Raw genomic sequence first — 27,204 nt, forward strand, 5'->3', positions numbered from 1 at the left:
GATAAGTGGTAAAGCATTGGATCTAGAAGTTAAATGACATAAAATGTTATTATGGAAGGTGTTTGCAAAAAAAGAAAAGAAGTTAAAAGTTGAAATGGGGAAAGACGAGGTATAGTTCCAGATGTGGGACCCAGCACTGCATATTAGTAGGTAAGATCGTGTATAAATACATGGATCTGCACAACAGACAAAACTGCAGACGGACTGTAGAACTGGGACGTTATTTACTATTCCTGTCTCTTTTCTTTTCTGTTAGGACTTCTCTCTGAATTATTAAGAGGGGGAAACATTGTGGAATTTCTTTATTTTTTGCAAGGCTCACAATATTAGGTTTATTGTTGTTTGCTTGGTTTTTTTAAAGCACCATGCTCTGGAATCTGGAGAGAATCTCAGCTTCCATTTAAAACAAATTAAGAATTAGAAATTTTCTATCCCTCATGCTTCTAGAATAAAGTTATGAAATATTTCCCAGATGTAGGCATAAGGTTCAGATCAAAAGCGAACTGATTTGTCATCTCTCTAGAACATTTCATATTTTTAAATTGGTCGCAGTTTTTGAACATTTGGTTTGAAATCCTGAAACTGTTTTCTCCTCTATCCGTTAGTACTTCAATGCGGATGTTTTTTAATCGGCTGCTCATGTTTTAAACTTTAAATGGAGGTTACAAATGAGGCTTTATCTGTGTAAAAACAACAACAAAAAAGAACTCTTTTGTTTTAAAGTTAAACCACTTTCGGGGCAAATTAACATTTGAAGCTTCAGACTTTGTAAGACGTATGTATCAGCCCCAGCACAGAAGAGCACTTAAAAGATGCGTTCCTAAAATAGGCATATTTTCCTGAGTGCTGATTATCCTATTGATTATTTCCTCAAAAAGCAGCATGAATATGCACAATGCATGAATGTTTTCAGAAAGGGTAGGATTTCTTCAGGACATACACAATAACTGTGTGTGTCTTAAAGCAAGTAATTAATTGCGAATACAGATGGAGCCTTTGGAGCTCTGAAAGTCTGCCGGTTCACATCTGCCTGTAGTTTTTAAATGGATATATATGTATATATATATTTATAACCAGAAGATACCAACATCTTCACTGCTGCGGCCTTTGTGTCTGCAGACAATGCACTCTCTAGGTAAAAACGCTGGTGGATGTTTAAGTTATGGTAGACCATCGATGCTGTGGGCTTCACAATGGTAAAGCTCACCTGGTAGGAGTGAGCTGCAGTAATTGTGTGCTCTGCAATATTTGAGTACCGTCCAGGAATAGTAGGGATGATGCTGAGAGACAGGTGGGTAGAAAATTTCTATTGATGTGGTTTGGCACTGCAGGTGTAGTGAGAATTGTAGAGAATACGAGTTGGGGTCAAGGCACAGGGCTGAGAGTCAGGAGAGCTGAGTTATATTCCCGATCCATCAGAGCTCTGCGCTGGGCAAATCAGATGCCTGTTGATGTGGCAAATCAGTTGCCCCTTGATGTATCAAATCAGTTGCTCATTGATGTAGCTGAGTTGTCTGGGCCAGCGTGGAAGTTTTTAGCCGCTGTTGGAAGAGCACTTTGAGAGCTTCCCAAGGAAGGACTGTGGGAGATTGCTCTAGGTGGCACAGTGTGAAGAGGTAACCTGGCTTATGTCTGGTTTGGTTTTGTACGATGAGGGCAATGTGCATTTATTTTGAGGAGAATACATTTAGAGATGTTTCTGCTTGTTTCTTTTATTAAAAATTCAAATCTTAACCACTCCAGTGGGTGTAGAGCTAATAAAATGGTGGCATCACAAGAGCTGAGGTTGTGTCAATTTACAAACCGGCACCTCTCATTTTCAGAGTACTAATAAAGTAATTTGAGGTGTTCCTACCTACAGACATCATTTTTCTTTTCCTCCGTGGGTGGATGTGGATGTTCCAGGATAAAAAAGCCATATGTGTAACCCAAAAATACAACCCGTGTACCTTCATGCCAGAATAGCAATGCCTGTGCACTTGAGCTAATCGGGAAGAATAGAGGTACCAAAAGCTTTAGCAGAGGCAGTGCAAACTGACTATGAGTACTTCATCCCCTTTTCCCCTAGCCAGCAGATGGTTGAGATATAGTTTGATTTTTCTGAATAAACTGAAATAGGCCTCTCTTAAAGAAAATCTAGGTGTCCGTACTGAGGGGCTGCACAGCTTTCAGTGCTGCTGTTTTAAATGCTGCTACAAGTTTGTAGACAAGGCCCAAGAGAGTTATGGTGGAGCTATTAGAAGGGGAAGTGATTTTTTCTTAGACTGATTAAAATTCTTTGGGCTTTCTGTTTGTTTGTTTTTAAACACCTATTTAGCTTTTAATTAACATTTAAGAGAAAGGAAGCTGGTTAAATATTCAATACCTCCTCCCTTTCAATTAAGGTAGAACAGTACACAACACATGATGAGGCCTCTGGGAAGTATGGAAAAACGGAGAAGAGCAGGCTCCTGATTATCATTATCAGGGGGACTGGAAAGGTGAAACCCATCTGATTATTATTACTGTTAAAAATAATAATGTTGAGGCTTTTTTTTTTAATATCAGAAAGCAGTTTAAAAATGCAGTTATTCTTTAAAACTGTATGTGCTGGGTTTTGCCTTTAAATACCTTCAGTTTTCCCATCCTGTTCCTTACTTATTTGGGGGGCAAGGATGGGGAATTTTCTAAGGCTTTTTGGCAGCTTGGTAGGAAGGCTGCAGACGCTGGAGAAGTTATTCTTCATGCTACATGCCCTTGTTTTCATTTTGATGCAGTTCTTTCAGTCCCAGTGAGTCGGCAGCCTCCAACCATACGGCCCTAAAAGCTCAACCAAGCAAATGGAAAAGAGCTATGTTGCTGCCATGCTCTGTGCTAGGACCTAGTTTCTTCCCCTTTTTCTTCATCCCCCTTGAAAAATCCAGTTACCTTCTGTCTGTGAGTCTGTTATCCCTCAAAATTGCACATAAAGCATTCAGAAAGGAATGCCCCAATGAAAGAAACTGATTGGAAAAATATACTACTATTTATAATTCAATAAATATACCCTTCCTAAATTTAAATTTTTTTTTTTGATTTTGTGTAGCCTAATTTATCTAACAAAATACTTCTTTTGTTAACAATCCTGTTAAAAACAGAATTATGCTAACTGAAAAAAAAAAAAAAGAGACCATTTTACATTATGGAAACATCTCAAATGTCTGCCCAAAAAGTGATGTATTTTTCTTTTTATTTTTAAGCTTGCTATTTCTTTTAAAGTGGTGAAACAACTTACCTGTAGAAACCACTTTGTTTATATCAAATGTAATGCAAAAAATATTTTTTTTTATCATTGTGTTATGTAAACAGATTTTTAAAATGGAATTGCTGGCACCAGGTGTGAGTTGTGTAAATGTGTATGCCTGAATGAGTGGTTGCCTTTTTTTTTTTTTTTTTTTTTTTTAAGGAATGAAGAGATAGCAGATGCTAAAATGCATAGCTATTGGATATGGGATTCATATACTGTGACTTCAAGGTTTACTGGATATAAGAATGCATTGATTTTTTTAAAAACAGAAGTAAATGTTTTGCAAAAGATTTCTGTCTGCATGTAAAACAAGACTTACCAATTCAACTTTAAAATGAGCTTATTGTGATGACCTGCTATCAAATGCACAGTGACAATATGAGGTTTTTAAGTAGCTGTTATCTGTTATGTGGTAGCACTATTCAGTGATATGGCTTTTTATTTTCCAAAAAAAATCAAGGTATTTCCTCCATGCTTCTTTCTTCCAAATACATAAACACATGAGTAGCTTTACGTGTATGTCTTTGTCGTGATTACTCATCAGTAGAGTTAATGATGTGTATTTACTGTCTGGACTAAACCAAGAATTAGTCCAATTAGTTCAATAATTGGTTATTTACCAAATATTTTCTTAATTATTGAGATTCTATTTCTACTTCAGCTGTAAATAATAGAAAATCTCCCATTAATTCCATTGAAAGTTATATTTTTTCTGTGAAAAACATCTTTTTCCATGGCTTTTTGTTGCAAAATCCCGTCCATAGAAATTAGAGAAAAAATTCACAGGTCCAGAGGATAATTAAAATAACACCTTCTGTCAGAAGGTTCATATGAAGTCAAATGGTCATCCAGATGAACTTAACACCTTGTGAAGATTTTTTAAATTTTATTTTATTTGTAAAGGAAAAGGGCTGAAAAGTACCATGCATATATCTGGAAATAGTCAAATTCTGTTATCTAGAAAATTCTTTACTACTATATGATTAAAAGTTACATGAGCAACCTAAGGTAGAAGTCTCTGAATTGGTTGACCTCAGAGGTGTATCCTTGAGATGCAAATACCATGAATGTCAATTTTATCTCAGCTGGATATAAATTATATCCAGTTACACTAAGCCTGTGCCATAGAGCTTTAGAAGATGATAAAGGTAAAGAGCTGATGAAGGCAGAGAGGCTTGTGCAAAAAGCATTTTGCCTGTGGATTTCAGAACTGCCCAGCTAGATAGCATGGACTTCCTGTTGTGAAGAGAGGAGATGAGAGTGAGGAGAAGGCTCTGCCCATTTCCCAGCTCATTCCTAGTCGTACTCTGATAAGAGCATCTTCAGGAGGGGTTAGAGTGAAAGCGGGGATCAGTTCAGCAGATGACGTGTAAGAGGAGCGCTCATAGGTATCAAGGAGACGTCAGGTCTTGTCTGCAGGAGGCCATGGTGTAGGTAGATACTCTACTGAAGCAAGTACGAGTCCTGCAAACATTTGTGTTACACACACGCGGAGATACGTAGATAAACCTCAATCTTACTCTTTCTGTATTTTTTTTCCTTTTTACTCCAGATTCTCTGAAGCAGTTCCACAGTGAGGACAATACTGATGAAAAGCAATATTGGTAAATCAATAACTTTTTTCCTTCTCTTTTTTTAAGGTGAACACACACAAGAAACCAATTCACCTCATTCACTGAAGAAGGATGTGGAAAACATGGGGAAAGGTAAAATAAATAAAGGCCTCTTACGTTATAAAACTGCTCTTTGTTTTAATAGAATATGAGGATAATAGGGGGCACTTTTGTTCTGCACCATATTTTAAGCTTGTCAAGTAACATATGAATAATATATGGACCTTTGGGTGGATATAATTGAGATTAATGCATATATATCAATCAATACATGACACTGTAATATAATACTTTAAAATAATATATTACATTGATTTATATTCATGGCTTTCTGCACAAAATCTATTGTAGGTCTATGCAACACTTTTTTTTATAACTGCTAAAATATTTTGTCTTACAGTAATGAATTGCTCTGCAACTGTTCTTTCAAGAATTATTTATACAGATTAGCAAAGCCACTTTTCTTTTCTCTTTGTTAGAGGAACTCCAGAAGGTTTTGTTTGAACAGATCGACTTACGGAGGAGACTAGAACAGGAGTTCCAGGTGTTGAAAGGAAATGCGTCTTTCCCAGTCTTCAGTAAGACACATATCTGTGGTTTTGGTGTTATTTGTGGTTGGTTGGTTGTTGTCAGATTGTTAAAATGGGAGAGATACGTTCTCAGTGGTCTTGCCAGAATCTTTGGCTTAGTTCTGCTGAAGTTGATGGCACTTCTGCTGTGGCTTTTCAGGCTGCCCAAGCAGGTCTCTTGTAAAGAAAATACGAAGCTGGATGTCTATTTTGGTGTATTATTTTACTGGTTTTGATAACATTGAATACAGTGAGTAGACAGAAACATGTCTGGGGCTTCTTGGGGTACAGCAATGTCAGTGGTCTTAATCAGCTTCTTGGAGGCTTTTGAAGACAGAGTACTTAATAGTCGTCTTTAGGTGGTTCTAGCTGATGCTGGAGAATTGATTTGGCCTGTGTTTAAGGAGTAGAAAGACCTATTTGGATTTTTCCTCTAGAGATGGATTACTTGAGATGGCCGTTTCACCACAGCTGATGGAATGTGCTAGGCATGTGTTAAATGAAAGAAAGCAAAATGGACAATTAGTAGGGTTTTCATGAAGCTGCCAAAAAGTTGAACTGCATGCACAGGGATATGGAAGAAGATCTATTGATTGAGGCCTTTCAAATTACACTGGAAAGAACTGGCATGCTTTCAGGATAAATCCCATGCACGTCAGGACAAGCTAGAAGACACAGTGAGGGCTCTCCAACATGCAGTGAATGTAGTGTTACAGAGCTAGATCTCCATTGCTCTCTGCCCATCTGTAACACGGCACCACAGAGATCAGTACTGTTGTGCAGGCTTCCCCGTGCCTGGCTGCCATGGCTCTGCAGCTGCCTGCCCAGACAGTCCCCCCAGTTCAGTATGAAATGCAACCTGAAGGAAAAAGCATGTTTGTACCCACCTTTTGCTTCTTCATGAAGTCCAGAGGAGGTCTGATAGCATGTCTATTCAATGTGTTCCTAATGATGATGATGTGAGGTTTTTTAAACTCTGCTTCTTAAAATTCTTAATTTTTGTCCTCGTTTTCCTGTGAGACTATATGTGGATGGAGCACCACGGAGTTACTTGCCTTGCAGTAAGCTAAGATAATCATATTAAAACCTTCCCAGACTAATTGTCAGGCTCTTCTGCCATTTGCAAACTCCTGCGTGACCGAAATGTTTGACCAGCACTCAATGCAAAGTACCCCCATGCTGGTTTATCATAGTTCCTTGAAGAGTTCAGAAACCCTCTGTTTTGTTAGTCCTCTGAGTTCCTTCATAAAAACTCCAGGGACAAAAACCAGTAGCGCCAGTACCCCAGAGGTAAATCAGTCAGCCAAAACCCACTGCCGCAAGCTGATGAGTGTTGCACCTCCTTGAATTGCAGGAAAAGGTGGGCACACAGACAGCATTTTCCTATTATGTAAAGAAAGTACATTTGTCCCCTTTCTGTAGCATCAGACAGGCTAAGTTCAGGGGAGCAAGGAAGTGTGAGGACTCTGGGAATGATTCCATCTTTAGCCCCAAAATGGAAAGATGCAGACGACTTCATAAATAAAGGAGAAGAGCTGCCTGAGATGATACAGATATTAATGAAAGGAGGATAACCTCATCCTTAAGTATAAATTCAGTCATTACTTGGGTTTGGGAGTGAGGTAATTTTCAAATAATTTGTGTACATCAAAACACTGATGTGTGGTATTGGCGAAATGGCATCTTGGAGTTTTGCCATTCAGGTCACTCATTTATCCTTTTGTTCTTCTACAGTAAAATTAATGCTCTGTCATTGCCATGTAAATAAACGCTGCAATTAAACCACATGAAATACAATTCGAATAAAAGAAAAGAACATGTACGGCCAACCAAGGAAGTGGCAACCGTGTATGCTGGCTTGAAAAAATATGTGGTTTCAATGTACCACAAAGTAGTGGTCAATTTTCTTCAGGATTAAAATAGAAAACACATAATGTGCTATAAACAATATATACAAGTGACCGTAAAACCTATTTACAGATTTAGATTTACCAAAAAAACACCCCTCCTCCGCATGTAATAAAACAAGAGAAAGGGTCTTTGTAAAGCAACTAGGTGTAAAATACAAGCTAAGTGTGGTTTGTTCTCTAGAGCAGTATGTGTTCCAGCAAAAGAGATGGGGGCTGTTCCAGACTCCTGCTGCTGAACGGGGCTGCTGCTTTAGGTCAGGTATTAGAAACTATTTGTTTTGCCAAGTTTCCCAAGTTACTAACTGCCTGTAGTGGTGTTGGATAGGGAGGAGCTAGGGAGAGATCCAACGAAAGGAAAGTGGAGGTAAAATTAAAATTATATTGATGGATTTATCATGGCTTGGAGACACCTGAGGGAGCAAAAAGCAGGTAACAGGCTTTATATCCCAGTCTGGCTTACTGCAGCATCAGGCTGAGTGGCCACGGGGACTGGATTTGTGTCCCATCCCTAAAGCTGCTGAAGACAGGAACACAGTGCCAGGGTAATTCTCACTCCCATGAGTTGGGGTGGCCCTCTCTCTGCTTTGCACTGTCTGTGGATAAATAAGAAGCCTTTGGCTTTTAAGTCTTCTCAACCAAAATTCATCCCTGTTTCAGCAGGGAGCCACTGTGTGAGATGCCAAAGATAATGCCGTGTCTCTCTAGAAAATGCTCTTGTTGGGTTACCTGGAGTTAACTTTTGAAAGTCACCATTCTTTGGGTCTTGCATTTGGAACTGAGCACTTTTGGGGCATTATACATTAATAGTATCAAACCATCATCCATAGCAGTGCTGTACAGTCTTATGTGTAAGTGGTGTTTGGTTTCCATGTTCTCCTCGTGGAAATCACTATTAAATGAGAATCAGTCTTATTTGCAAGCTCATTTAGCTGTTCTATGCTGCTCACTTCTCTGTGGCTAGACCTGCTTGAAATGTGGCCTGTGATAATTTATAAAACAGCAGACCTTGTCCTTCTGCTGTATTCAGCTTTACTTTTTATATTGCTGTTGTATTTGAAAGCTGCAGATGAGGTTTTCCTTTGCTTATAAAGTCTCTCAACGCAGAGATCACCTGAAGAAGATAAAAAGAGATCAAATCAGTTAAAGAAAATCAAAGAATTTGCTGTCCTGCTAGAAATATGTGCACCTGTGCATAACGACAGCGTGTTCTCCCAGAACCCTCCGCTAGTTTGTGCCTTTGATGTTGGCTGGCATGCATTTTGTCCAGCTGCATTTAACAACATGGTAATAAAATGGCGGAGACGTAGTCTGTGCAGTTAAAGTATTTAATTTTGTGTTAAGAAAACTATTTAAATATTCATATCTTTTCTCTTGGGGATTGCTTATGGCTTTGTCTGTAAGCATTCAGACTCAGATAAATGCTGCTGGAAAAAATGCTATCCTTACCATTAACACCCCATTTCCACTGTGAGCTTGGACATTTGCAGTGCAGGACTGAGCAAGATTTCTGAGCTGTTTGTTCTGAGAAGGTGATGAGCCTGTGAAAAGGCAGTCAGGAGGGAAGCGTTGAAGAGAGAAGGAAAATTGCTCCATATAGGCAGCTGGAGGACCTCAGTAGTAGCTAGTACAGATCTATCAGCCTTTAGTGACCAGGACAGGACTGCACAGGTTTTTGGGGTTTAGGAAGAGAGGAATTGCAAACCTGCTTTATTTCGATTGGCTTCTTTTTCTGGTCGAGTTGGAGTAGGGGAAATAGGCTGAAAAATTTTGTAAGCATTTGCTGAAATTCTGAAGAAATTTATTAAGATGATGTCTTTATGTCCTTTTCTATGTGGCTGTGCTGGATCCTGATGGTTTCAGCCTGACAAGTTTTCTCACTATCTTCTTTGTTTCATTGCTATTTTCTTGTTGTCCTTAAGTACCTCATTGCCTTTTAAATAACAACTTTTGCTCATCAATCTGAGAGGGCAGAATTCTTGTGTGAAAGAGGAGGACAGAGCTCTGCCCTCTTGTACTTTCTTCCAGCCCCTCCCTATGCCCACACTTGATGGGGACACTTCCCCTTTCCCCGCAGCTGAGGTACGTATCGTGCCACGGCTGCTTACTGCCTGCCTGCTCCTGCTTTTGGAGTTGAGAAGTCGTGGTGAGGCTGTGCGGCTGGTTTGGGAGTGGGTGAGCACTGCAGCAGCACACGGAGTATTAGTAGGAGCTGCTTGTTCTCACCTGGGCTCAAATTTTTCCATTGCAATTTAGGTATTTCTGTGACTCCCATTGCTGTGCTATCAAAGTATCCCACAGTCGTCCCAACGCACTTGGCAGATGAAGCAGTGCTATTATTCCTGCTTTACTGGTAATGAAAGGAGGCATGGAGAGACAGACACACAGAGTCAGGTATTGAACCCAGGCTTACTGAGTCATAGAATCATAGAATCGTTTTGGTTGGAAAAGACCTTTAAGACCACCAAGTCCAACCACTACTGTAGCACTGCTAAGTCCAACTGCTAAACCATGTCCCTAAGCACCACATCTACGCATCTTTTAAATACCTCCAGGGATGGTGACTCCACCACTTCCCTGGGCAGCCCATTCCCGTGCATAACAACCCATTTGGTGAAGAAATTTTTCCTAATATCCAATTTAAAAGTCCTGGGCTAGTGTCCCAGCAACCAGTGTGACTATTTAACTCTTTTGATTGGTTAGTTATAAATAAACCATTTTAGCTGCCTTGGTCTTTTAGTGCTCTTCTCCACGCTCTGGGTGTTGAGGTGCTCCATGCTGTTTTCTGTTGGCATTCACCTTGCTGCTTCTGTGGTCCAGGACTGGCTTCAGTCTCCCGGATCAAAATGATGTTGGTTGGAATGGGTTTTCTTTCCTTTTCCGTTTAATAGTCCATCGTTGCACCCAGGTCTTCCTCATGCAACTCTTCAAGTTATTTGCTTCTTGTCAATAGTTTTGTTTATGTTTTTCTTTTTCCCCACCCTCCAGCAGCAGTGTTATGGAACACAGAGCAACAATTAATCTTCTACCAAATGAAATTTTGTCTGAAATGGTTACTGAGGAGGAAAATAAAGGAAAGAGGAGCTACTGGAGCAGGAAGGCTGGCCTGTGCTGTAGCCCATCTGTCCAGGATCTGTCTTTTTAATTAAGACTTTTTCCCTTCAGAGTTCCACATCGCTGTTTATGGAGCTTTAGTCTGATTTTTGTTCAAAGCCGTCAGCACTATGTTACAAACTACAAATCAAACCCTGCATCCTTGAACGCTTTCTGTTCTCACATATTGGACACTCATATTGATGTCAACAGATTTATGCCAAAGCAAAGAAGAGCAGTTTTTGCCCTTCTCTTCAGTGTTGGTAGAAGTTTGACTAATGACTGCAGAGGCTGGCCCATTGAGAAAATCACTGTGGGAATGAATGGTAGCAACAGAAACTTAGCAGCCTACATTTGCTAATTGGGGAAGTAGCTGAACCTGTTTTTTTCCAGCATTTTTCTGTTGTGTATGGTGTCTCCTACTAGAGAAGAATTTTTTGTTAGGCATGCATTTAATTGGGTGAAGGGCTCTGTGGTGCTTCACAGTTCCTTGGTAGTGATTGGGTTTGATTCAGTTTGATTTATATGAATTTTGCTGTGTGGTCTCTGTTTTAATTACTCCTTTTTTTTTTTTTTTTTTTTTTTTTGGTCCTCCCTTTCTTCTTACAGATAATTTTCAAGATCAGATGAAGCGGGAACTGGCATACAGAGAAGAAATGGTACAGCAGCTACAAATTGTAAGTTTGCCTTCTCTGCTAAAAATGTTATGAACTGTCGCTTTGTTTTTTAAGTGCACTCCTCAAACTTTTCCTTTGTGAGCCATGCAGATGTACTATTACTGTGGTCATATTACCTTATACTTAGCGAGACATAAGCTTGCAGTTCTCAGCTGGTTTAGAGTCTAATTACCTGGAGATTTACTTTCGTACAGTAACCAGATGGGTCTTCATGTTTCAACTAAACAAAATGTGTTGACTCAACACCGAGAGGTGCTTCTTCAGAGAGAACCATGAGGACTGAAGTGGTAAACCTTAAGCAGTTAAATGTTTCTACCTTGTATGATAGGAAGTCGGTGTGAGGCCAGCTTCTCTCTGGCAAATAAACCTTTTTGAAATTTCAGCCACTAGAAGAAGTGCTTAACTCAGCAGTAAAGGATCGAGTTGCCAAAACACAGTTCAGTGCAGGCACATGTTGCTCTTTGGTCTCTTGCTTGTTATTTTAAAATCAAGAGGGATTTTGCATGTCCGTTAGTGCAACTCTAGATCATTGCATATATGACTGTGCTGTTTTGAAAACTTGACATACTTAATCCAGTACAAGCAAGAGGTGGAGTATGTGAAGCTGTTTCTTACTCAGATACTATGTAGTGTGGTTTTAAGAGCAGGGCATCATAACGAATGGGAGGCTTACTTTGCTAGTGCTTCTTCTGTGATCAGTCTGACATTATTCAACATTCTTCTTTTTTAAGACAAGCTTGCCAAATATCCCCGCTTACCTGAATCAGCCCTGTGCTCGAGCATCTAACTTTTCCTTGTGCTTGTCACAGACCCTGGTGCAGAGAAGGCATTGTCCAGCCTTCTGGTACTGTCATTTTCTAATTGATGAGTTAGAACGTAAAAATAAAGCTGAAGGCCAGGATTGTCAAACTTGTGCACCTATGTTTAGAGGCATTTAGGAGTGGCCTTATTTTTAGAGCTGACGAACATTCCTGCTCCCTTTTCCTGCTGACTTCAGAGATTTCAATGAGAGATGGAGGGTGCTTGAAGGAGGTTGTTTATGGAGGAATTTCAAGATCTGAACATCTTTGAGATTTTTTGCTGCTGGTCTCCACACTTTAATGCATCCAGTAGTTACTGTGTTCCCCTTTGTCTCTCAATGCCAGGCAGGGAGTTTGGCTTAATTTGTGAATTGCATTGTCACAGAAGATGGTAATTAGGATGTCATCCTGAAAAGTACTTCCCCTGCCGCTTTGTACTTGAGGCAGGTGACCTGTCTGATTACTGCTGTGAATCACATTTAAGCACAAATTTTGTGGGCCCACTTCAGCCTTTATCTCTTGTGTCAGCTGAACTTGAACCTAAATTTCCCTCCTAGGGAGAGAATGGATCATCTCTGCCATTGGCTTTGTGGTCCAATTGTGAAGTTGTTTCTGAAACTAGATATCCCAGACCTCCAGCGAGCCAGCTGTAGTGTTTTTTCTGTTTTAGAAGAAGTGGAGGAATCACAAGGTTCAGTGTAGTGCTTTTTCTCAGGCAGGAAAAGAAATATGATCATGTAATTCACACCCTTTTCACTTACTGATGCATGCTACAGAGAGACTAATAGTCATTTAATCATTAAACAGAGCTGCCTGAATGTACTTACAGTGACTAGTTTCAACATTTAATATACCGGACCAATTCAGGACCTCTTCACTCACTGCCTGAGTTTAATGATCATTAATAGAAAAGTTGTCTAATCATCAGTAAGTCTTTACGCTCACATTTGGGTATCCCTCCTGGCATCAGTGAGGCAGGCTGTGTATCAGCAAGACCGATAAAAGGATGTTTGCATTTGAAGAACTGAGAGATAATAACCAGTGTTTGTTCAAGCTGGATGCAGAAATCTTCAGTGATGTTTTAGTTGATAACTGAAATGGAGTCAGCACTTTTGATGTGATAATCCCTGCAGTTACTTTAATTCATTCATGTGAATATAGCTTGTATGCTTCTATCTAGAATTAAGATTAATGAGCTGAATGTGCTAATGATAGAACTTCTTTGGCTTTCTTGGGTTATATCATGGATCTCTTAAAGCTTTTGGTGCAGAACACACAAAAAGTGTGGTTACTTTTGATTTTTTGCTTGTTTGGTGGTTGTTGTTTTGTTTTGTGTGTACCTGGGACTCTGCACTATTGCTTTAACAGAGCTGCCCACACCTAATTTTCTTGTCACCATAAAAGTGCAAAGGGAAAAGCAGAAGGGTTTAATGCATACTTAAATCTTAATTTTACTTACAGCTTCATAGGTGTATACCTTTGTAGTATTAAGCTCAAAATTTACTGGTATAACTAGCCACAGAACTTGGCTTAATTGCTCTTTTTATTTTACAAACAATATAAATGCACAGAGTCAGATTCTTTTGGCTCTTCTTGCCACCGAAGGATTATACAACCTAAATTAGCCCTTCCTGAAGACTTGTGCATGATCATGAAGGCATCTCTTGTGACAGTGGGTACCAGAAGCAGGTTTTGCCGTAACAATGGTTTCATTCACTGTGATCTGGAATGCTTCAAGCTGCGTAACTGGGTAGTCAGACTTTAAAATAAATTGCCTTGGAGTGTTTGATGTGTCAGAGATGTCTGGAATAAAAGCTGAAGCTAAACATGAATTAATTAACCAAATATAATTGTATTTGAAAACTTTCTATTGCGAACACCCACTGTAACCTGAGCGTTACACGGAAAGGACTGCTTGAAGGTAGTGCTTCATGCCCAACCGGTACTGAACACTGAATCTAACGCTTATTTCTCACAGTTCTTGGGTGACATTGTGAAACTGCAGTGCAGAAGGCGATGACAAATGGCCACGCGTGGAGCCCAGCGCAATGAGTGGGGTGGCAGCTCCGGGGGCGCCGGCGTGGGCTCTGGGTGCCCTCTGCCGCTCATGGCCGTCACTACACCCGCAGCAGCTGGGACTGTCGCGGGTTTAACACTCTTCATTAAATCCTCAGTTAAAGCAGTGTTTAATCAATGGGGTTTTATTTCAATGATCTGTCCACTCGAGACTTTAAAAAAAATTATTTTATGGCTTCCTGAAAGTTAGGAGTAAGGCTTATATCACTGGGAAAATGGAGGGTCCTGTTCTGTTACATCCTCTGTGATGGATGTTGGCTTCTTTGGACATAAGCTGGCTAGGTAGGTAGCTGGAGCAGTGGGACATTGTAGGGCCATCAGCAATTTCTGTTGAGAAAGGAGTTGGTCGGAGTGTCTGGAGCAGCTACCGGGAAGGATTGCAACCTGTTTGTGCCAAGCTCTCGGCCGAGTGCCAGGAAGCAACCAATCATCATATTTAACAAGAAAATGGACCTTAAGTCACTTAATGCATTTTTCTCTTCTTGCTCTTTCAAGGTGCTGTCTTCCAAACTAGCTAAGTACAGTGCATGTATTTGGAGGTCATAGATTTTACATATGACCTCCAAGTACACGCACTGTACTTAGTATGGATTTTACATATGGATTGAGGCATGGATCATATGGCTTCTGTTATTAAGCTGTGCAGAAAGGGCCACTGAGAAGTCATCACTGACCAGCAGGCTGGGGGAAATTCTAACACGGCACATGTGGTACAGCTTCAGAAGAACTCACTTGGCTGTAGAGTTGCCATTTTCTGTCTAGTTTGACCAGAATTCATCTGTCAAGACACCCAGCCAGCCTAACAAAGTACTGAGTCAGCTCCTGCTTGAGACTCCCTATCTGTCTGATATTGTCTTCTATGTTAGTGGATCAAATTTAAAAAGCATGAACTTTCTTCCTAGCTACCTAGTGGGAGAAAAAAGATCAGAAACAGCATTCCCAGCATGACAATTTTTATCCTTTTATGTTTTTGTGAACCCCGCTAAAACATTGCCACAGCGAAGTAGAGGACCAAGCAGCAAATTTAAGCCTCCTGCAAACAGGCTAGCTTTTCTTAATTTCCTTTCAAGGCTCCCTTTCAAGTAGTTTGTAGGTTCCCAGGAAGCACTGACCACAGTTGTGACCTATCCATCAGGAAAAGCTAAGGTGGTGTTTGTCATCCTGCCGTTGTGGTTTAGATAAGTAATTATAGTGATAAATTCCACTAATTTTACATAGGGGTAAAAGGCAGCGGGTCTTTGAGACATGTTAGAAATGTGAATTACTCAGGCAGTCTCTTGTCTTTCCAGATCAAATGGAGAGTGTTGCTTTGGTTTTGTTTGGGGTTTTGTTAATGTATTTATAATCCCATGAACTGACTTCCTCCTTGCTAACCTAACTTTGGGCTGATAACGTTCAGAGCTCAGAACTGGATCCAGCTGGAAGTCTCTGATGTTTGATGGCCTTCTAGTCTCAGTGCTGCTTTGAATCAACTCTGTTCTTCAGCAGCAGACAATAAAATACACCAGGAACTATCTACCTGAAAAATTGATTTCTATCTCTGCATCATCTTTCCTCCTGATCTTTAAAGATTCATAGGGAGTGTTTAAAAGAATAAAAAATCTACATGTGGTAATGTTGGTAGATCTTCAGTGGTATGAAATCATGTTCCTCTGGGTCCTACTGTAATTAAGAAAAGCACCAGTAGGTTTAATTCCTATTTTAGGTTGTATGTGGAAAGTGGGTGCTTTTGTACAACGAATGTTTTCATTATACAAGCAAGGAATATCCACATTTTTGTGTGTGGAGACCTTGGTCACTGCATGCCTGTCACCCCGCATTCGAAAAGTGGAAATAGGAAATAGCAGTGCTTTATTGGGATTTCTGTTTTGGTCCTCTGCTTAAAGTGGTCCAGCTAGATTGATTGACCTTGACAAGAATGTTAGAGGCAAACATCAGTTCAGCAGAACGGCTCTAGGATTTCTTGAGCTGCATCTTGTGCTGAAGTGCCTGTCTACTGACACCCAGATAATAACAGGTGAAAGAGCATTTCTGGAACTGTGTTTACTGTGTCTTGCAGACTCCAAGGCAGATTTCATTACCTTGCTCCCCCCAAAAACCAGAGATGTTTATATTTTCTTTCATTAACTTCTGTGCTTTGGCAATTCGGATGATACTGCAGGTCTGTTTATACATGTTCTGTTATCTTAATTTGATTTTTGGTGGAGTTCGTCTCCAAGTTTAGTGGTACAAATTAGGAATATATCCTTTTTGTGCTGAAGGCAGCATACCCATCCCTGACTCTATACAGAAAAACGAGCTGACAAGTACTATTTTCAGTAGAATTTTGTTTGCCACTCTCTGCTTTTTCAAGACAGGTGTGCAAAACTTGTATCTTGACAATGCATCTGGATATGCGTTGGGTTAATAAGATGGTGCTGTGCCTCTTTCTCCAGTAAATTCAAATGTTAAGGAATGCCTTGTAGAATTAATGGTAATTAAGACCAGAAGTAAAAGCTTCCTTTTCTTTAGTACCTGCAGAAATTCTGATCCAAAATGAATGCACGTACCAGAGAGCCACAAGCCAGCCTCTGCTATCACCTGTCTGCAAAATCCTTTTTTCTATTGTGCTAGTGTGCTCTGGTGCTTAAAAGTACGTAGGAGAGAGACTGCATACTCCAGCTGTGGCTCTCTGTTACCTTGCATCTTGTGCAGACCGGTACATGCCACTACCCTCCAGGGAGAGAAGAGCCTCTGAACTCAGCCCACGCAGCTATAAATACTTTCACAGTGCAGTAGCGGAGTGTCACCCTCTAGGGCATACCGTTGGCAATTTAGATTCCTCCTCCAGCTGTCAAAGGCTCAGTGCGTGCTTTTTCTTCTGTTTAATACCATGCATCATTCTATTCAGCAGCACCACGTGTGCAGAGACTGTGGTTTTCCAGTGGCAGTTCAGCTGCACATCTGTCTCCTTTCCTGCATAAATATGCTTTGCATTTGGAAGGGCTGTCTTGACCGGACAGTGTTCTGACTGAGGTCTCAAGCGCACTCCCTGGAAATGAGAATTGTTTAACTAAATACCTGTAGATACACATCAGGTAATAGTGCTTCGAGGTACTGAAGATTCCCTCTTCAAGCAACAGAATTCAGGGTGATGTATTGTGTACCCCACCTAGAGATGGGATGCAAAGGTGAAGTCTCCAAAAGAGGATGGTGTACAGATGCTTCTTTGATGGCCAAGTGTTGCAGGGATCAGACATGCACTTTAGAAATGAATCCTCAATCCTATCCACTTATCTGTGCTTTGGCTCATGTTGTGGAGCAGACTCGGAGCTTGAAACTGGATTCCTTCCAGATGAAGCAAACAAGGATGTGTTCCAGGAGTGTGTCTAGCTCTTTATTAGTAATCAGTACCCAGAACCAGGCTAGAGCTAGCCTGAAATAAAACTCCCAAGAAAAATGCAGTATGGACAGTGGGTCCTTCTCCTGCACCCTACAGATCTGCTCCCATTGTGACTTATTTCTTATTAATGTCAACTTAGTCATAAGAAACAGATTGCTTGCTACTTAAAACCGAACTATCTGCACTTCTGTTATTGCTGGCAGGGGCGTACACCCTTCGATAAGGGCCATGCATTGGATCTTCATGCCCATTTGAGTGTCAATCCTATCTTCATCACAACAGTCACCATGGATGCACAAAAGGGGACTGTACTGTCACGAAGAGCCCAAAACACTATTCCACCGCAGCACCAGAGTTCTAAAATGCTGTTCCAATGACAAAAGTAGATGACATTGTAGGTGATTTAACTTGTGAAGAAAGTCATCATTTCCCTATTGGACACCCACGTCTCCCAGTTTCATTTATTACCCGTAGAATGGATAAACCAACACACATTGAAAAGATGCTGATGTACCAAATATAGCAGAGAAGTGGATTAAGAACAGTTAATTTCTGACAGAATGTACCCCGTTGTATTATCTAGGTCAGTACAGCTTGGGAGATGTCCTATATAATTGGCGGCCATGCAAAGCAATGTTGCCTGTTGGCCGTTGTGAGTGTGTGAGTGGGAGAGAGGAGGAAAGCAGTGGTGAAGCATCACAGGTCTCAGCTGAAATGTGCTTGTTCAGGCAGTTTGTGCCTCCACTTTGAATCTAAACCATGCAAATGGATGATCAGGTAAACAGTTTCTTTGCATATTCCTCTCTGCTGTGGTTCGGAGAGGAGCTTTCCAGCCTTTGCAAGCACCGTGCCCTGGAAGGCAGCTCTGTTCAAGGCCTCAGTGGAGAGAAGAGCTCTGTTTTTTTTGGGGATCTGGCAGTAAGCTTCCTCCTTGCTTTCAGCTTCTGTGAAGGGCAGGGGTTATAGGAGTAGTCAGAAGAAACACCTAGATCCTGGGTCTTTTCAGATCATCAGTGGTTTTGTCCTCTCAGTTCATGCATGCACATTTCCCAGGGCTGTGCAGTGGGGGAAGTGGCATGCCCCCGTGAAAGGCTTCCACTTTCATTCAGCTGGATGGCTCATCTTTGCAGGCACTGCTGCTTCCTGGTGCTGCTGCTTTCAGATTGACCTCCTTTCTCGAGCAGTGAAAGGGTTAGTTCCTGAGCTGCAAATGCCCCTTTCTTTCCTCTCATCCTGAGCCTTCCCTGCTCGTTTCCTCATTAAGGAAGGCAGGGATGGAGAGAGGTGACACCGTAGATACTGCACTTTACACCAGCCTGGAGACACACTGAGCACAACTTGCACAGCTGTCCTTGCATGCTGTGGGCATAATATAATTAAAACCAAAACAGGGATGCACACTAGGTATATATTCAGTGAATACTGATGTAAGTTCACCTTTCTAGTGTGTTATTATGTGTGTGGGGCAGGTCACTTGAGCTCTGTGCATTTACCTGTCCCTTCTGCTGTTTGTGCAGCTTAAGGCCTTGTTCCTGCCTTCAGCCCAGCCTATTTGTCAGCTTGCAGTAATGTATTTGACATTATTTGTGAATATATTCTGGAGTGCCTGACAGCAGAAGCAGGTCACCTCGGTGTGCAACAGCACCTGGGAGTGCAGGGACATAGATTTTTCTGATCCCAACCTAAATTCCTCCAACGGTCCTTCCAAAAGGCAGCATTGAAGAATAGTGGGTTTGTAGTCACTTGGATTCCCAGCTATGGCGAAGTCTCAGAGCAATTTAGTTTTGTTGCATTCTAAAGGCCCAGCACTGAAAAAGAGCAGCCCTGTACTGTATTCCCAGTACCTAGTGAGCACATCATCCCACTTTGTTTCTAAATATAACTGTGTTCCCTAATATGTTCTCTGTTTTTCTTTAATTATTTGTTCCACTTCAGTGGCTTCCCTCAGATTGGTGCAAGTTAGAGATAACTACTATGAACTTCCTAACTATGGTGATACAAATACATGAAGTCTTGTACTCTCACGCTGCTGTATTTCAGTTGTGCAGAGATCAGTGTGTGTTGGCTGTTAACAGACACCTGATTTTTGTCGTCTCACAGGTAGCAGAATGGGTGGTGGCTTTACTTTTTGTCAGCAACTGGCATAGACAAAACATCAGAAGACGTCTTTTACATTGTATTTTAAGATCTATCTGTTGTTTTAATTTGGGCCATTTTTATTTTATTTCTGCTTCCATGTTCTTGCAGTTTTGTAAAGAGTTCAATCCTTTAATTTAAGGCACTGTTTCCTAAAATGATGTGGGGAGGCAAACAAAACCTTTCATTTGCAGGGATTCCAGCTTGCATGTCTTGTTAGCCAAACCTTGGCTTAAAGCGGTGGCTTTATTTCTGTGTCATTGCAGATTCCATATGCAGCAAGCTTGATCAGGAAAGAAAAGCTTGGCGCACACCTCAGCAAAAGCTAAAGGTGAGCTTGTGAAAGAAGAGATCTTATTCTGCCTTGCCCAGCTGTCATGTTTTTCTTTGCAGGCATTGCAAGAATTAAGAGAATGATTCTGTTGCATGATGTTACAGATTCTGATCTAAAAGCTCTGTCTGTGGAGGCGTTCTCCTATGGGCTGAAGGTGATAACTAGCATGTCATACAAATTACGAGGCTTCACTGTGGTAGAACGTACTATTGGGAGTTGACTGTTGGGTGAATCCAGATCTAATTGCCTGAGCATGTGCTTCTGCTCTCTGGCACTGGCAGTGGCATCAAGGTCGTGTAACTTCAGTGGAAGGAGGGAAATACCTTTGCATTCACCATGCGGTAAAAGTTCACACACAGCTAGGTAGGGATGGGGTTTTCTACCCATAATGGAGCTTCTCCAGGCAAGAGCAGTATATTTTGGGAGCTTTACAGAACTACAGCAATACTGTTTTCTGTAGTTCAGTCTCCTGCAGATGCTGATTATCCTGTTGCCCATGTGCGGGATCTTCCTAAACCAAACACTGCATTTTTCAGGAGTATATTTTTTTTAGAAGCAGTCAGTTAGAAGGAATACCATCTCCATCATCAGTGGCCTGGGAAATACCCGTTTTGGGTGCTAAAGCCTTAACATTAAATTACATTCTCTCTTTTTTTTCCTGGTAAAAAAAGAAGATTAGGGCTTGGGGACAGAGAGGCAAAAAGCTAGTAACCCTGCTGCGATGTTATGGCATAAAATCTGGCTTGTGGATTCACTGAAAAAATCCCTGAGGTGGAGTAGGCAGATGGGGAAAAAAAGAGCTATTCATACATAGAGACCTCAGTAATGCACAGAGTAGAGGTATTCAAGAGAAAGTCTGGGGCACGTGAGAAGGGTTTGATAGTACAGGTGATGGAGGTTTACCTGAGATACAGAAGAAGCAGATACTTAAAAACATTAGGAGTAAGTATAGGGTAACCAGATAACCTGTGTCTGTGGCCTTGAGCTCTGCCTACTGAGATAAGGAGATTAATTTAAGCATCAAGTTGGTCTAATTTGCCCTCTCGTGCATACGTTCTTACCAACCACCAGCATTTTCCAGTTGAGTCTACATTAATCTGAGCACTGATTTAAAATAAATTCGGTGATATTAATATCCTGAATAAAACAGTATGCCTTCCCAGATGAGAAGCAGCATGTCCTGCCCTGAGTGCCTTGTCCAAAGCACAGATCGACAATAAAAGTCTGCCTGAGGATGGCAGCACCATTTGTTCCCAGCATCAGGTTTTCATCAGTTGACAATCCCTGCAAGGAAGGTGCTGGCATCACAGCTACGAACATTTCCTTCTTATTTGCTGAGAGTGTGAAAGGTGGATGCATTTCTCACGCTGTTTTTGTTTCCAGTGGCACACCATCCCTGCAGACAACGGGGATTTCTCTAAGTAGGCCCTAGTGCTTTTGAAAGATTAGTTGTTACTTAACTGCTAAGCTAAATCAGTCAAGCAGAGAATCACAACTATATCGTTCAGAAGCAATTTCAGATTCTCAATGTGCCAAGCAGAAAAGAATTGCCTCAAGAAGAAACGTGTACGCACATACATACCTACACAATACACCAAGGGGGTGAGGGCCCCGTGCGCTGCAGAGCAACCGCTATTTAATGCTTTGTGTTTCTCAGCAAGCCTTTGCTGCCCTTGTTGGGCTCTGTGTTCCTTTCCACAGCAGGTCTTGTTGTGTCTAGTCGCACTTCAGTCAGTTACAATTTGCACTACATCTTTAATGTGAGTATTTCCAGATACTAACTAGCAAAGTCTCAGAGGATGCTTCTGGAGCGAGTGACTTATGTTTATCCCTTTTTCAAGGATTGTAAATAAATGTTGTAATTCTGTGAGTAAAGAAATATCAAACTTGGGCTTAGTCTTGGTAACACATTGTCTTTTTCTCTTTTCTTTTTTTAATTCCTAGAAGCACAGGATCTTTTGCAGCTGTTACCTTGTAAGTTATAACCTACTACTCAGAAACCTGACTTGTATAAAGACTGAGAAAATGGAAGTGCTTGGGGATTTAAAAAATAAACAAAACAAATCAGGTTCTTCTGAACCCGAGGACAAGTGACCTCAAAGTGACCATCATGGACAACCATGTAAAATAGAATGTAGCAGCCATTTATTAGTAAAAACAAAACAACAAAAAAAAATCAAAAAATGCCTGTCCTGGATCTTTTTTGGTGGTACCAAAGTTTAAGTCTTTGTGTTTTTAGAACGACTACTGAACTTGATAGAGAAAATGCTTTTGATGAATCGTACAGATAAGCTGTGAAAGGAACTGCCAATCCTTTCAACGCCACAAACACTGACAACATCTGCCAGTTCATCTTTTGCTTTTGAATAGTGATTGTTTTATGGAAAGAAATGTGTTTTACCAGATGGGCCAGAGCCACATTTGGATGGATGGATGGATGGATGGATGGATGGATAGAGCAGCGTTAGCCATACACAGTGCTTTTTAAAAGCAGACTGGAAATTCTCACACCCCTCTCCCTCGGCCCCTTCCTCCTCTGGTATTTTGCCTGCTGTATGAATTAAGATTGTACTCCTCTGGAAATATTTTACAATTTAATATTGAGTGTAATTAAGAATATAATCACTGTTATCAAAAAAGGTATTTAACTCTGTTGTAGTTTCTTTATCATTCATGTGGATAAAAAGTCTATAATAAAAAAAAGAAAACTATGAGATAATAGTTGAGCTTCCCTGTAATTTAATGTTATGCTTACTGTACTAAAGAAAAGAACTGGGAAATTTATCCCCAAGAATATCTTTTTAGAAGTATTTTAATTCACAAATAATGTGTTGAAGTATTTCATGGCAGAAATCCTCTGCCTCTGGTTATTTAGAAAATGTTTGGAAGTAGATTTAGTAGAACTTCAGGAAGTACCTTATGGAGACAGAAATAAAGGGAGACTTATGCTAAAGTCAGTCGACTTTAGAAGACCACAGCCATAGTCTTTCAAGTCTTTCCCTGATGATGTGCAACACCCCGATTGCCGGGCCTTTCCTGAGTAAAATTCATCTTCGTGCAAAAGATCTCAGTCCCAAGTGCGGTGTCATCCCTGAGTGTATCACTGTGTGGAAGATCACCCACACCAATGCAGTGTTGCCAGCATCTGAAAGCAGTTTCAGCCACCCCCAGCATTTGGATATCTTGCTCTCTCAATATTCCCCTCCTTCCCAGCAAATCCCTGGGACATTAAATCAGCTGGCTTTCCCTGCGGTGCAGCCCGACAGATCTAGAAGGCAGGGGAGGAAGGGTACAGCCTGCTTACCTGCCTTTCCCCGTGTAGTTTGCTCCTGAAGTAGGTGAGTGGACAAGATTCAAATACAAGACTCACTGAACTGGCAGCATGATGGCTTTTGTAGTGTGGAAAAAAGCAACAAAAGCGCCAGAAAAGCTGGACCGGGTCAGACCGAAAGTTCATCTGTGCCAGTACCCTGTTCCCAGTAGTAGATGCAATCAGATACTTTGTGAAAGCACTCAAGCAGTTAGAGATACGTTCCCAGAATCTTTTTTAGTATCTAATGATTTACAGCTCATGGGTTTTCTGATCTAGACATGATATTTTTAATAACCTTCAACAGATTTTTATTTCCATGAACTTGTCCAGTGACTTTTTAAAACCCAGGCACACTTTTAGCAGCTTACAGCATCCTGTGGCAGTAAGCTCTACAGCTTAAGTACAGGTTGTGAGGTAATAAAAAAACAGCTTCTGATGTTTGTAGGTGCCACCTATTAGCCTCATTTTATACACGGGACTTGTATTGGACAGGACCAGCTGCCAGTTGATGGCTGGCAATCCTTGTCCACCTTCTTCATGCCAGTCATGATCTCAGAGGCATCTATCGAGCCTTTCTGGTTGTCTCTTCCAGGTGGTCATCCCTCCCAACAGAAACAGTCCCATAGCTTTGTAGCCTTCATGTACCTTTTCCTGATCAGCAATATCGTATGACATGGAAAATGAGCTGCATAGAGTATTCAGGATATAGGGTGCTATATAGATTATAGTATAGAGTGACATGATGATGTTTTCTGTGATGAATTAACTCAGCTGTAGCATGGTAGTAAAATGTCTTACCATTATAGATCAAAAATTTTGCCCGCACATAAAGTAATCCTGTTGCTCAATAAGAAGTTACTGCTCTAATAGTTTCTGAGTGCCAGAGCTCCTGGATGTGGTCAGAGTCACCCCTTATCCCTCACCATTTGAGAATCAGGCCCAGGAGCAGACATGAAGGATCTACAGCAGATCTCTTTGTTTTCTACTTTCTGCTCAGCAGCGTTCAGGCCATCATGTTCCCAAGTGAGTTAGCAAATAAATAGTGCGTCCATATGTTGTGGAAGTTGTGAAACTATTAAATGCATAGTTCGCACAAATGAATGGATATGCAGCTACTATGTTCCAAACTGATCTACAGATTCCATGTTAAGATGGAACATATGTCTCAGAATTAAGTGTGAACTAAGTGTTTTGAATTAAAAAATCATCCTTCACGGGATGATAAAGCTCTTGAACATGATCCTAGAAAACAAACACAGAGCAGCCACCGCCTAAACAAATCTACTTTGGTAAACATCCAAGGAAACTTCTTATCACCGTTTGCTTTTTGTTTGCTTTCCTCTTGTGCCAAAGTCTGTACACATTAAAGTAATGAGGATCCCATTAAACACTTGTGTTTCACAGACTCAACCCTCAACATTTCCACCAGCTGGCATCACAAAGAAAAGAACAAAAAAGGATACAAGAAGATTTACCCAGTAGTTGATATGGTTGTATATGCAGTATACATACCCTAAGGCTGTGTCTATACTAACGTTCCCTGTACTTGAACTCACCTATATAGTTAAATCATTGCAGTGGCCCCAGCGGGGTTGTGTTTGAGCCCACTGGTGTCCCACTGATGGGAGCAGTTCCCAGCACGGATGGTGAGTCAACCTGGATGTGGAGCCTTCCCCGACATCAGTTCGGATGTGACCACCCTGAGCTGAAAGGTAAGGGTTTCATGGTGTGGGTGCAGCTCTTTGGTGCTGCGTGGGAATGGTCCCAGCCACGGTTAATTCACTGGTGTGGGATAGCCCATATTGTTGCTGTCTTTAATATAAAATCAATAATGGAAAAGAAACATTCAGCTTGTCTTACACATGATGTGCAGCTTGTCAACGCCTTTAAAAAACCTGCGTAGTTTACCAAATATTACTTCTACAGTACTACTACCACAAGAGAGGCAAAAGGTGATAGCTGGATTACAGATCTTAGTTTTAGCCTTTCTTTCATCAAAAGCCCCTGAGAATGGTGAAACCCACAGCACAGGCTACACACTGAGCTGTGATTTGAATTTTCCTGAGTACCTGAATGAATGATAAATAGATACGGAAAGCTCATTAGCGATTTACAGTCCTTTTTTTTTCCGCAGAGTTGGGTTTCCCTGTAGTGCCCACAACATCTCCAAAGCACTTTGAGCTCTGTCCTTCAGATGTGGTGGTGCTTCTCCAGGACTTAGGACTTCTGAGATACTCCAGCACAGTTATTTATGTTGGTGAAGAAGTACACCCAGCAAAAGCATGAAGGTACGTGCTTTCCCTTACTCAAGAGCATGGGGACAGATCTTCTATCAGGACCATACTTTAGGTGCCTTCAAACCATCTCCCTCAAAGACCTTTTTTACCTTTTGTTGACCTTGTTCTGAAATGGCAAGTGAAATCCAGTGAATCATGAACAAGTTATTTGAAGCAGACAGTGTATCTGAGCGTTTATTGCTCTTGAGATCAATCATACTGACCAATACTTTGATTATTATAAATAAGTTATCTCCACATGAATAGGCCAATTAAAGGCGTTACAGTGAAGATTTTGAAGTCTTGTCTGAACTGGGTATAGCGAGCAAGATAAGGCCCTGCTAATTAATAGTAAATAAAATCTCTGTGTGTTTTTTGTACTACTGATCAACTCTTGACTGTGATTGTGTCTTTTGTCTTCTGTGAGGGTTTAAAGTTCAGATTTCTGCAACATTCATTCTTCCTTTTCCATAATTTTTATGTAAAACTTCAAGGCAGTTCTGCCAAAAGCTTTGTACAAATTTTGCAGTGTACAAAAAATAGCACCTTCTCAGCAACCTTGTATTTTTTTTAAGTTACATCAACAAGGAATTAACAAAAACAAAGCCTAGCATTTGCTCTGACCCTCTTAGATCTTTTACCCCACTGGCTTTCAGAGCAGAATCACTCTGCTAAGCAAAACTGTTGGGAGAACTCCTGTAGGACACCTCACTATTTTCCTGTCCTCTCCTGTAGCTTTTCTTTCCTCTGTGGAGTTTATGCTCAGATGAGCATGGCAGGGAGTTGGAACTAGATGATCTTTAAGGTCCATTCCAGCCCAAACCATTCTATGATTCTAAATGTATTTTGGCACAATTTTACTCAACTGGCTTGGATTATTCAGTACATTTTTGAGAAGGCTTTTTTTCACTATAGTAAGATTATCCTTGATACATACATGGATATGAAATGTTTCATCTGCAAACTACCAGCCAAGTATTCACTCATAAATCCCAGAGCAGGTAAATAACCTACAGCCGTACTAAGAAGCTCAGGCCCTGCACTATGGCTCAGATCCTTGCGCCCTGTGGCGTGTGTCTCTGCGGCCATGTCCGCACTTGGCTGGTTGCCCTGGTCTCACGGGGTTTGTTTTATCTGTGCTGGCAGTTTACAGTGGTGGACTGCACCCAATCCACATGAGATAAGATGTTCCTGCAGGAAAGAGCTACCTCCTCCACTGCAGGTCCCCGCTCTGTGATCTCAAGCTTCTCCACAAAACTGAGTTTGGAATCAAGCGGATACTGGGATAAAAAAAAAAAAAATATTAAGATATTATAGATCCCTTTCAGGAATATTCAAAGCATCCCATTGATTTTTCCTTAATGTTTCTGAAAGTTCAATGAAAGTTTATGGAGAACGTGTCTGAGACACTTCCATTGTGGCTTCACACTGGGCATGACGGAGGGCTTTAGGTACCATTCAGGAGGTGTTCAGTGGCTTGCAAGAATGAGGTCCACCATGTATTCAGCATCTTGTCCCCACGGGGCATAGCTTGAGTGCCAGAGAAGTCAGTAAAGAGACTCCCATTGACTTTGGTGAGCTTTGGATCAGATTCAGAATCACAGGTGGGTTACAAAGCAATTTAGGTTTGGCTTTGAGCTTTCTGTTTCTTTGTTAAAGAGGAAAAGCACTGGCATCTACCTGAATATAAAGTCCTCCCTTCTCAGGAAATCTTTTGTGGCATATACAACATGGAAACCATTTTTAACAGCATGCTTGCTCTG

The 27,204-nt window shown here is 41.0% G+C and overlaps 1 protein-coding gene across 1 annotated transcript in view; it reads left to right on the plus strand.

Annotated features, from left to right (window-relative positions):
• SKOR2 (SKI family transcriptional corepressor 2) overlaps window positions 1–21,874 on the plus strand; it is a 27,792-nt gene extending 5,918 nt beyond the window's left edge. The window contains exons 4-8 of the mRNA XM_054810149.1: window positions 4,906–4,971; window positions 5,358–5,456; window positions 11,057–11,124; window positions 19,785–19,849; window positions 21,797–21,874. Coding sequence (XP_054666124.1) covers window positions 4,906–4,971; window positions 5,358–5,456; window positions 11,057–11,124; window positions 19,785–19,847 — 296 coding nt within the window. The 3' untranslated portion in view covers window positions 19,848–19,849; window positions 21,797–21,874. The remainder of the gene's footprint in view (window positions 1–4,905; window positions 4,972–5,357; window positions 5,457–11,056; window positions 11,125–19,784; window positions 19,850–21,796) is intronic.
• The last annotated feature ends 5,330 nt before the right edge of the window (window positions 21,875–27,204 follow it).

This window comes from Grus americana, chromosome Z (assembly GCF_028858705.1).
Source record: "Grus americana isolate bGruAme1 chromosome Z, bGruAme1.mat, whole genome shotgun sequence".
NCBI classification, from domain to species: Eukaryota; Metazoa; Chordata; class Aves; order Gruiformes; family Gruidae; genus Grus; species Grus americana.